The sequence below is a fragment of the Pristiophorus japonicus genome, chromosome 7 (assembly GCF_044704955.1).
Source record: "Pristiophorus japonicus isolate sPriJap1 chromosome 7, sPriJap1.hap1, whole genome shotgun sequence".
NCBI classification, from domain to species: Eukaryota; Metazoa; Chordata; class Chondrichthyes; family Pristiophoridae; genus Pristiophorus; species Pristiophorus japonicus.
The window spans coordinates 78488979-78501498 of NC_091983.1; the positions used below are offsets into that span (position 1 = coordinate 78488979).

Here is a 12520-nt window from a genome sequence, read left to right on the forward strand (position 1 = left end):
CCCATATAATCTTTCGAGAAGAATTTGTTCACATTCGTTCAAAGTAATTAAACAAAAATCACTTTTATGAATAGTTTTAGTTTCAATGCAGAGATAAATATTTTAAATTAAAATATTTTATTGTAACAAATAAGACAAATTATAAATATTTAATCCTACCCGCCCCTTTTACCTCAAACAAATTGCTTGAAATATATTAAAAATGAGGTCACCTGAAGTTTTTTTCCCTTGACTTTATAAATATTTTAACTCTTTTTGTATCAATATGTAACAAAACAACTCAATATTGTGTCTATGTTGTTCGGTTAACACTGTTTCATTAATGAAGAAACAAAGCATTCAAAGGATAATTAGTGAAATGTTTGTATTAAGGATAATAGGGGTGATCTTTGAAAGGAAAGGGGCACTATTAAGTTTAGTTGTACATGTTAAAATATATAAAAATGTATCTTCACTTTTCAGAAGACAGCTTTGATGACAGAAAAAGCACATATTGTTTCAGTAAGTCGTATTGTTTTAACTATATCACTATTGTCATTTATCTGATCTCCGTTATTAAGTATTTTGAGTTCACCTTTTGCAAACCAGAGGAAATCAAATAAAACATCGGTTACTTGGCATCAATTAACACAACCAGTTGAAATTCCATGATTTGTACCGAACTGATTAAACTATTAAAATTGTCACTTCACGGAGCAACCATGCCTGTTCAGGAGGAGGCACGGGAGGCAATTCTGGAATTTTGGTGGCGAGGAATAGGAGGACATTACCGATTCCCCCAAAACATGGGGAGACACCGCCTCCCCACCTCCTGGTGGTTGCGCCTATGACAATGTATATGAATAAAAACATTCTGTGCAAACCCCATAATCAAAGTAGAGGCTGAGATCGTTTGTGGAAGTTTCCTGGTGTTTTTTTGTTACGGAAAGAGAGCATTCTGCACTGCGCTCGGCTGGGGGAACAGCGCCGCTTGTTGGGGTTTGAATGGTGCAGGCGCTGCGGACCTTAGCACGGCTTCGATATTCCTGACAAGACATTGCTATTTACGAAATAAAACATCTGGATCTGATGATCAGCATTATGATAACTTATACTTATTTTTCCCAACTGTAGAACAGACCACTCGCTTCAAAAATTTTAAGAAGTACTTTTACAACTATGAAGCTGAGACCTCCAATGGAATTGCGGGGACTGCAAACTCGCGCTCCGGTGTCCAGATAGCTTGCCGAGTAAGTTGAAAGTTGCAGTCGATGTTTTCCTTTTTGCGGAAATGCAACATTTAAACCCAGAACTCACTAAGAGACGGCTGAAGACCCTCAGAGGATCTTTACATCATTTCAAATGACTCGTAGGCTTTAATGATCACCAGAGCACATTTTTAGTAACATAGTATATGTATCTATAATATAACTTTGGGTACCTGCGACATGTTGCATTTACTCAGATATATCTAGCACGATGATATGTTTCAGCCGAAATAACGTATCAGGTGCCATTTATTTGAGACGTGTGCAGAGGAGGCTGAGGGGAGATTTAATTGAGGTGTATAAAATGATGAGGGGCGCAGATAGAGTGGATGGGAAGGACTTGTTTCCCTTAGCAGAGGGGTCAATAACCAGGGGGCATAGATTTAAAGTAATTGGTAGAAGGATTAAAGGGGAGATGAGGAAAAAAATATTCACCCAGAGAATGGTGAGGGTCAGGAACTCACTGCCTGAAAGAGTGGTAGAGGCAGAAACCCTCATCACATTTAAAAAGTACTTGGATGTGCACTCAAAGAGCTATGACCTACAGGGCTACAGACCTAGTGCTGGACCAACACGGACACGATGGGCCGAATGGCCTCTTTCTGTGTCATAATTTTCTATGATTCTATGATTCTTTTAAATAAAAAGAACATGTTTGTTTCTGATTATAAACCATTAAGTGAATAAAGTATGTTAATATGATGTTATAAATAATACTTTGTTTATTTTAAATATATATAATATAAATATATAATAGCCATTTCTTCCAGGGTGGCAGGCTAATTGTTTATTCTATCAATGACAGTTTATAGAAACTCCCATTCAACTAACTTTTTAAATCCTGAAGACAATTTGATATCTTTCTTATGTGTTTACTTATATGTTTATTAAAAATCGTGTGCAGCCTAACATTTCCTAACTCCCTGACTTCACATGGTAAAACAATAGTAAAATAAAGTTTTGAAATATTTTTTAAAATAAAAAGCTAGTATCATCTTTTTAACGTATCAGCCAGACATATGAGCCTCTAGTTCCTAACAGATTAGGACCATGAGCTGAAATTGGAAAGGTATCTGAAACTATTGTGTAACCTGGCTTTTTTTCCACAGGTGGAACTCGAGGTTCCTCAGTACTGTGCCTACACCATGCGGGTAAGTGCATGCACCCTGAAGGAAGTGCACAGCATCAGTGCTGATGGCAAACCCAACTTCGGGCTTTCCAAGAACACTGAAGAGTTCCAGCAAGCTATGTCTAGGTGAGAAACATTGGCATTTCTGATTCTGAATGGGTGAATTTCAGCGAGGGTTCTCCTATCATCTGCTATAACATTATAACAGAAGAGACCCAGAAACCCCAATAAACAGCATACCGGGAGGGGTGGGTGGGGGGTTGGAGGGGTTCCGCAGCATTCCCCCTGAAGTTATGGCAGATGAGCGGGGAAACTCAGCAACACAACATACTTTTTAGTCTGTAAAAAGATATGATGTTAGAAAAATCTGTTAGTGATTCATAAGACTTTGCTCTGTCTTCTATTTTACCAGAGACTTTAACCAATTTAAATTAAATTAGTTAATGCCACTGTGATCATCATCATCTTCCTCGGAATCGAGGAAGACTTGCTTCCACTCCGAAAGTGAGTTCTTTGATGACTGAACAGTCCGATACGAGAGCCACAGATCCTGTTACAGGTGGGACAGACATTCGTCGAGGGAAGGGGTCGGTGGGGCTGGTTTTCCGCACGCTCCTCCCGCTGCCTGCGCTTGGCCTCTTCATGCTCCTTGCGTTGGGACTCGAAGAGCTCGACACCCTCCCGGATTTACTTTCTCCACCTCGGGTGGTCTTCGGCCAGGGTCTCCCAGGTGTCAGTGGTGATGTCGCACTTTACCAGGGAGGCTCTGAGGGTGTCCTTAGAATGTTTCCACTGTCCTCCTTTGGCTCGTTTACCATGAATGGGCTCTGTGCAAACAGCAGACAAAGCAAGTGTTAAGTGCCCCATCACTGTATACTGCTGGTGGACGTCCTTTATCCACTATTCCTTGTAACTTGTGGATGTCACTTAGCTTACAGTATGACTGTGCTAATAGAAGTTTATTAATAGGGCATATTGGCCCAGAAATTGGTTATGGCCTGTTTTCGGGTGCATAACCAGTAGTGTGCAGACAGCATGGCGTCCAGGCAGGGGTGGGTGGGAGGAGCCTGAGGCTGGATTGAAATTGTTCCTCGGGCCTCATTTACATTATGTGGGCGAGCTGCTGGTGACTGCCATGCATCCACAGGCAGTTCATATAGAAATCAATTCCAGGCCACTTGCCTGACCAAAACGGCATGAAGGTAAATCCCGGGAAGGGGGAGCGGCAACTGGAGTGGTGATCATGATACTCTGGAGTTGGGAGGGCACCTCCTGCTCCTCCCGGCTCCAGAGGAACATTTTTAAAAGCATTTTTTCAGTGTTTAAAAATGTAATGTTTGGTTCCAGCTACTGATTAGGCTGCAGCAGCCGGTGATGAATCTGGGGTGGAGCATGTCTGGCTGCTACTCAGCTCTGTGATGTCCAGTTTCAAAGGGGGGCTCTAAAACTTCTGTTAGCCTCTCATTTATATATGTAAGGACCTAACGCATATTGTCAGCAGCCACCAGAAATGCCCGAAAAATGGCATGACCCAATATTGGATTGGATATCTTTTAGGCATCCTTTGGTCATGAGACAGTGGTCACTAAAGGTGGCCCTCATTACGCCTATTTTATGCCATAAAACAGGAATAATGAGGTCCAATTTCTAGGCTGTCATGTCTAGACTTCCCAAAAGGCGATCCTGAAATAATTTAAGAAACAATTGGATGCTGAAATGGGTGCACTAAATTTAGTGTCTTTCTGAATGGATGAACAAATGGGACAAATGACCTTCCTCATCTGAAATAATCTTCTGATATGGGAAAGGGCAAAGAAATGAGATTGAAGTAGATAGCCCCCAGTTGAAGAGCGAGCATTGGCATAAGCATGATGGACCAAATGGCCTACTTCTATGATGTAATTTAAAAAATTTTATGAAATGTCTTTCTCCATAGATATGAGCTGAAATTCACCACAACATATGGACATATGGGTGTCAATCTATACCCAAATGAAAATGAGCCAACCAACATTCTCAACATCAAGCGAGGTATAATTTCTTCTCTTCTGGTGCCAGTGGAGTCTAATGAAGATGTACAGACAGTTGACATAGTAAGAATTTTTAAAAATTATTTGATCACAGTTCTAATGGATTTAATAAAAAATTCCAAATGGATGTTTAGCTTTTAAAATTTCATTCTACAGCAAGTTTCTACAGTAAAATTACATGGTCCTAAGCTGCAATATTATATAGGCCCAGAAATTGCAGTCAGAGGCTTCGACCACAAAAATATTTATGAATGGATCTGGTGGTCCTGGAGGAATGTAGACTTGCGCTATGAGGCCTCCATGCACAGTCAAGCATAGGTGCAGCCTGGGATCACGTGAGCTGGACCAACCAATTAAAGTGGAGTATCCCCATTCACAGTAATGCTGATCTCCATTTGTACGGAGATCACTATTTCTATGAATGGAGATACCCCCCAAAATGCATAAACATTTAAAATAAATAAGAAAAACACTTCAAATATTTTAATTAATTGAAATTGAATTTAATTAAATGTTTTAGACAAAAATGTTTTTTTTAATATGTTTTAATAGGGGTAAAAATAAACTTACCTTAATGGACAGGGTTTTTAATATAAAAATTATTGATAAAATTTTATTTTTCTATCTTTTAAAGCTCTTACATTGATAAAAGCAGGCCACAAGCCTGGCTTTACTAAGAGAGGCGTAAGAGTTTAAAGGACATTCGCTGGGCAGGAGTTGGGCAAATAGTTCAAATCTCTGCCCGCGAATGTCCTTCTCATGGAGATGCGTTGGAACCATCGAAAGATATTTTGACAGTTCGCTAGTGCTGGTTCTCGGCGCATGCACATCATGCACCAAGAACCGGCACTTGCGGGGCCTCTTCAGGCATGTGCGCACATCATACGCACCCAGAAAGGCTGCAATTTCAGGGCGATTAGGTCAAATAGCATCATTACGATTTTGTAGCATTCATTTCACGATGCATTCAGCACACTTCATCGATGACTGGTGGACAAGGCTATAAAATTGGTAACATTTGTACAATTGTTCCTATTGTGTTCAAAACTTAAGGAACATAAAAGGTAATTCCACACCCCCAGGGGGAGCCAGCGTACAAGGAGTATGGGATTGAGAATCAAGAATACAATGCTGTCGCTGTAGTTGTAGTTGTATCTCTGACTCACTTTCCTTTTGAGCATGGTGTTCCCAGTAAGAGTGTGGAATGACTATTATAACGTGAGGTGTAGGACATTATTTTAACACTGCTGGCTTCATTATTATTTGATATGTTAATTTCAAGAGAGGTTAGCATTAGCATTAAATTTTTCTTTTGAAGAAATTAAAAACATACATATTTGTCAATTTCCCTTTCCTTTTGTGACTCAGGCTACTGTGTATGGTAACTGCACGAGTGAGGTCACAGTGAACAACAGAGGAGGGAATGGAGCTATTCGTATTACAATCGAAAGAGATCTTACTGCCTGCAATAGATTCACACCCATCACAGATTACAGTAGCCCTTTGGCACTGGTCACAGGAATGGTAAGAAAATAAGAATGCCTACTGAAGTATGAATATTGTTAAAACAGTGATTTTTTTTGCAACTTAAAGAGCTTTAAGTTTGATTATATAACAAACAATTATTTCCTAAAAGCTTTTACTTCATATATACAGCACATACCCATGGCATCCTTGCTGGGTAGCAGTCAATCTTGCAGCTATTCCCTTGATGCGAAGAAACACGTAACAGAAGCCATCTGCAATGAAAAACATATTTTGCTGCCTCGCTCTCATAAGTAAGTTGTTTCACTAAAATCTGGTTCAGAGATCTTCATATTTTCCTGCAATATATTTAAAAAATATCTTTCAGGATAGTATAGCAATAAATTACAAGAATATCTGCCGCTGACATTTTATTTATTTTAATATATTTATGTTAATAACTCATGTTTTAAAGAGTTTAAATTATTTTTTAGCTTTGTTTTTTTAGTCAATTTCGGGCTGTCTTGTGTGATGTTGTTCTGCGTGTCACTATACAACCTCTCAGTGCCTCTCATACTGGTAACTATTAAAGAACAAAGTAAAGATTATTTTAAAATCCTTTTAAAAAATCTTTGAAAAATGTTGAAAATATATTCAGTATGGTTTAAGAAAAATAAACCATTTGTGTTTTGGCTATTGTAACTTTTACTATCATATTTCTTATAAATCATTGCATGTATCCTCCACATAAATCTATATCATAAACTTTTTTGTGCCTGTAGGGTCATGGCTGACCTTTCCAATTGGTTGAGTAAAGGCTAATTTCTGAACGTTCCAATTGGTTAAATGTTGCCACTGTGAAAAACAATTCATTAGGTATCAGGAAAAAGCTTTCAGCTGCCATGGCACTTGTCCATTTCAATTTCCACAGCAAGTATGGCAAAAATAGACCAACAAAGAAGCAGGTCCCAGCTTATTTGCACTAGTGACCTACTGGCTCTTTGCCTTGCAGCTTCTCGGCCTTCCTTACCTGTCAATATCACTACCACACAGCTGTGACCTCACGTTCACTCATGGGCCTCGCAGTCTCTGGTGGGCCTTATCTTTTGCTTACTGCTGGCTCCCCAAATAACTTGAGTTCCACTCTCACATTTGCTGCATCCTCTCCATTTATCTGTCTGTGAACAACACTATGACAGATGTGCTAATATTGGCTAAAAATATTCTAACAGCGATCAGTGATAAAATAATTTTGGGGTAGGTCATGAATTGTAATGCAGGCCCTGGTTTTAACCAGACGGTGGGGGGCATTTAACATGAGGGCAATGACTTACCCAATTTAGCTGCTTTTCCATTGTGTCTTCATATCAACATGCTCTTTTGAGTAGACAAGCAGAATACCCACTCCAAGATGGCAGAGTCTTGTTTAAATATGCAGATCGGGGTCTGATGATGTCATGGGGACCCAATCTGCTACTTTGGTTGGAGGCCTGAGCAGGGAATTAGTGACAGCTTCCCCGTAAGGCCAAACATGTTGACTGCCAGACATAAGGAAATGTGGCCCAGACTCCCTGGGTGCACTGCCCACATCGGGGCTCATGAACACCAAACCCGCCCTCCCCCCGCACACTTTAAAATCGGAACTGCAGTTTCTGAAATTCTTATTGTGGATTAATGCTCTCATGCGGACACAAAAATCAATATCCACAATGCCTGACCCTTTGCTGTCCCCTCGAGATTGCCTTCTCCTTCTTTAACTTACCTGTAAAGGTTAGGCTGTGTGGTGGGCTCCAAATCTCTGAGCTGTTTACCAACAGAGGCCCAACTGTGAGGCCTCAGACTGCTCCCCTCTGGTAACTGGCCAGCTTCTTCTGTCCACCTCTCTCCCAATGGAAGCAATCACAAGAAAATCCACCCATTAGCTTTTTTGAATTCCTGAAAATAAGAGCACGTTTTATTACAGTTATTGCTTCAAAAGTGCAACAATATATCATGGAACCATGTCATAATGGCACTTTTCCATTGCTCTCTGTATAAGATCAATGGAGTTTCGCACAGAGTGTCAGTTACATTTTAATGTTACCAGACAGTCACGTGCCTATCTGGTCATATCCAAAAAACATTAAAAGTTTACAGTTAAAAAAGATCTCAGGAAGTCTACTGGACAACAGAGGATCCTTTTAGACTTAATTGCACATCACATTGCATTTATACGGCAGCGATTAAATCAAAAGTTGGAGGTGTCTTCCACCTCTTGTCTAAGTGAACATTAAGTGATTTTTCATTTAAGATACACTGCATACTTTGTCTCAATGGAAACATAAACCTGCCTTTTATCAATTGAACTATATGTTATAAAGTGCTAAACGCAGAAGTGATTAAGATGCATTTTTCTTCTTGTTAGAAATCAATATGGAGCTGTATCACATGTAAAGCAGACACTTAAACTAGATGGAATCGATGCATCTAACAACAGATACATTTCTGGTGGTAAGATACTGATCATAAACCATGATCATTTTATAGAAATGCATAATAATTTTCGTTACAATATTCTTTTTTCTTGGTTTTACTCCTTGAAATCTTATTGAGTGATAATGAAAAAAGATTCAGGAGCCTAAATTTCCCCTTTGCGCAGGGCCAGTTAATGGCCGGTGCTAACGAAGTGCTTATGAGTTACCACGCGGGCACGACAGCCACATTGTCCCGCGCGGAATTGCCCCTGAGGAAAAGTGGTTTGTACTGGACATCGCTGTGTGCGCCGACCCCTTATTGCCCCGCACCAACTCCTTTGCGCAACTGGTGGGAAATTGCCCCGCGGGACGCGAGGTCGCGGAGGGGTGATGCCATCGACAGCTTCGCATGACGGGAAGCTGTGGTAGCTATGGCACCCAGGCCACCCTTAAAGGAGAGGTGGTAGCCCGGCGGCCACCATATTTTTTCTGTCGGCCGACTTTTCAGTTGGCCTGGCAATGGCGGCTGCTGGAGTGGCCGGGCCGCCAACATGCAGCCCGGCCGACACCCTCCCTGGTGGCCCAGTGGGCACCACTAAAGAGGCCGCAGAGTTTGCAGCAGCCCTCTCCTTTAAAAGAAGAGGAGGAATGTTGTACCGCGTGAACACCGGGGGAATGCTCTGTTACTGCAGGCAACATTTTTTGATCAAAGAGCCTAAATCCACGCCGGGGCTGACCACCCCAAACCCAGCATGGGGCAATTTCGGCCCCTCAGCCTCTAGCTTTTCACTTTACTTTTCTTTCAAAGTCCATAAAGTACTGTATGATTGCCACATTAGCATATTTGGAATTTACAAAAATGTAAGTTTTTAAGTATAGAAAGGAATCGGTAGGGGGAATTCTTTTGAGTTTTCATTTCCAATTGGATACCTCATCCATTGTGAACTCGTATTAGGAATTTAGCTGTATGCGCCCCATAATTTTAATGAATGGAAAATTATGGGGAATATACACTCAATATCCTAATATGTATTCCAGGATATAAATGTGAAAATAGGATTTTTACTATAATGGCCCTGAAATTCTATTTTGGCCTTCCCGTGGGCAGTTTAGAGAAAAAAATATGCACCTACCTTAAGCTGCTGCCCACGTTTGACTTTCCAATGCTGAGGCCTCTCCTGACTGCCAGTCGCACGTGCACGTGCCTACAGCTGGAGTCACATGGCTCTGGGCAGCCAATTAGGTAAAGTATCATAGCAATAGGAGTTCCACAGGGTCCTAAACTCCTATTACTATAATTGTGATAGAGCCTGAAACACCCAAAACACAGCCTCAAACACCCAAAACACTAATAAACAATAGAAAATAATTGCACTACATTCATTTAAATTAAAGTTATTAATGTCTTAAAAAAAAAATTTCCCAAGTTTTTAAAAAGTTTTTTAAATAAACTTACCATTGTGGGGAGGGTTTTAATGATAAAATATTTTTTAATAACTTTATTTTTATATGTTTGTGTTTTTTTAAACACTTGCGTCTGTAAAAGTAGGCTATGTGCCACAAGATTTTTGAGGACATTTGTAAGCGTAAATATCAGAAATTTCCACTTACAAATGTCCTCGCTCCCAAGATGTGGCCATCTGTCAAGCCAGAAACTTGACAGATCGGAAATGCCGGTTTCCAGCGCATGCGCATTGCGTGCTGGAAACCAGCATTTCCGAAGTCTTCCCAGGTCCGTAGGAACTTCGTACGGACCCGGGGAGGCCGGAATTGTTAGCTCATTAAAGATTTTACCATCCGTGTTACCCCAGTTTTTGGCATGAATGGGGTGATAGCAGGATGAAAATCATAATAAAAATGCTGACTTCCTGCTGGAATGTTGCTGGTTGTGATTTTCAGGCGGGCCTCAATTTTGGCAGTGAGCACTCCCACTGGAAATAGGTGGGAGCTTCTTTACCATTTACAAAAGGGGCATAGAAGGGCGCTACGCCATTTTCAGGAGTGCGCCAGATGGCGAGTCCCCAACATGCCAGTAAAACCCGGTGGGAGGCAAGACCTTGGGTGGACTTACAACAGAATTTTCACTGGGCCAAATCAGTGTTAATGTGTGGTAATGGTTTCAAAATGGGGGCACTTGTCCCGATATTGTCAACACGCCAGCCATTGCCATTTCTAAAGGGGCCCCCAGAGCACCCACCTCTTTCAGACAGTAGGCCTCTTGATTAAGCAAATTACGGACCTATGTTGTAGTTAGGATTTTAGTTGTAATTTCCAGGGACACATCGGTGTAGCCATACACATTCTGCCCAGATGTGCTGACATTGAGAGACATAACCAGCAGTTCTTAAAGGTTGACTTCTCCAGGCAAGGACTGCTTCTCCTGATCCCACAAAAATACTATGGGTACTGGCTTGGGCTTGGCCCCCTCCATGTTCACTTCTTCACCCTTGCCCCTCCTGACCCCCCGCCCGGACTTACTTGCGGGCCGGCATGGAATCTGAACTAGCCGATATTGACCGGCCCGGAGCTGGTGAGCTGCAGCAGGAAGCCCGTGCGGAGTGTGCAACTCACCGGTGAGATATAAACGAGGCCCAAATTCAAAATAGCTTGGGTGGTCGGCGTGCTCTGCCAGTTGTCCATTTGAAAGTGAAAATCGACCCCAACACCCCAACCAGTGGAATTTGCATCTGAAATTGTGAATGTGCATGAAAATGACGTGCTATTAGCATTGGGATTTTGGTTGGGGGTCATTTTAATTTTTGCCAATGGTGTGAAACGGGTGCTATTGAATTGTCCACCCATAATGCATCCCACCTGACTTTCTATTCCATGACTTCACTGGAAAAGAAAATCGAGCGGGGTGTGTAATGGGTGGCTGATCAATGTCGCCTGATTTACCTCATCACCAGTAAAACCTGGTTGGGGAAGAAGAAGAGACCTTCTAAGGTAGGTCAGAATCATAGAATCATAGAAAGTTACAGCACGGAAGGAGGCCATTTCGGCCCATCGAGTCCGCATGGCCGACAAAGAGCTATCCAGCTAATCCCACTTTCCAGCTCTTGGTCCCTAGCCCTGTAGGTGACGGCGCTTCAAGTGCACATCCAAGTACTTTTTAAAAGTGGTGAGGGTTTCTGTCTCTACCACCCTTTCAGGCAGTGAGTTCCGGACCCCTACCATTGTCTGGGTGAAAACATTTCCCCTCAAATCACCTCTAGATCTCCTCCCAATTACTTTAAATCAATGCCCCCCTGGTTATTGACCCCTCTGAGGGAGGGGAAATAGGTCTTTCCTATCCACTCTATCTAGGCTCCTGATAATGTTCAGAAACCTTCCTTAGTGTGTCCAGGAGGTGCCGGAGTGCTCCTTCGAACCCACAAGGAAAGTCTGTGCCTCTGCTGCCCAGGTTCCCTCCCTTCTCACTCTCAAAACAGCCCAAGGCACCCTCCTCCTTCCTTTCCCCCGCCACCTCGTGTCCCAGGCTGGACTCTAAGCTCTGCAATTCACAATTCTGACCTGCTCAAAGCTGGCCAGCTGTCTCATTTGGCTCGGTTTGGATGTGCATCTGGCTGATGAGATGTTAAACCAGATGATGTTGGGTAAGTTTGATGCTTCCCACCTCCCAAAACCCATTTCCGGTTCAAATCTGCCTACAATGCCCATCATAGATGAATAACAAGGATGTAAACTGTTCATCATTTTGAACAGCAGCATTATTATGGATAATAGATTTATTTCAGCGTGGATACTGAGAGCTTTTTTTAAATGATCTTTTATAGGTAACTCAACAATCAGGAAAGAATTGACTTTGGAGCATGCTGATAATAGAGCTAAGAATGCAGATTCTGCACTGTCAGCGCTACGGAATCTGGTCAAACTATCTGAGGATGGTCAGAACCAACAAAGAGCTAATTTGTTCCAAAAGTTTGTAGTCGAATTGAGGAGGATGGAGAAAGATACACTTGAAACTGCTTTGCCTAAACTAGTCAAAATGGAAATTCCCAGGTAATCAAGATAATTTGGCATATGTTCCACAGCCCCCATTCATGGTGAATCATGTTAAAAGGGACATAAAACAGAGCTAGTTGATGTTAGCAAAATTTCCGCCCTGTGAGAAACAAATTTATTTAAAGCGGGCTTATAATAATAATGCCATAAATGGATTATTAATAATTCTTAATGCTGACAGATGCTGTTTTT

General features: G+C 41.6%; 1 protein-coding gene across 1 annotated transcript in view; it reads left to right on the plus strand.

Moving 5' to 3' along the window:
- Positions 1-420: 420 nt before the first annotated feature.
- Positions 421-12520, plus strand: part of apoba (apolipoprotein Ba) — a 72247-nt gene continuing 60147 nt past the window's right edge. Inside the window, exons 1-8 of the mRNA XM_070885074.1 lie at positions 421-501; positions 1114-1229; positions 2357-2502; positions 4313-4469; positions 5775-5930; positions 6063-6184; positions 8275-8360; positions 12100-12325. Of these exons, the coding sequence (XP_070741175.1) occupies positions 426-501; positions 1114-1229; positions 2357-2502; positions 4313-4469; positions 5775-5930; positions 6063-6184; positions 8275-8360; positions 12100-12325 (1085 nt within the window). The 5' untranslated portion in view covers positions 421-425. The remainder of the gene's footprint in view (positions 502-1113; positions 1230-2356; positions 2503-4312; positions 4470-5774; positions 5931-6062; positions 6185-8274; positions 8361-12099; positions 12326-12520) is intronic.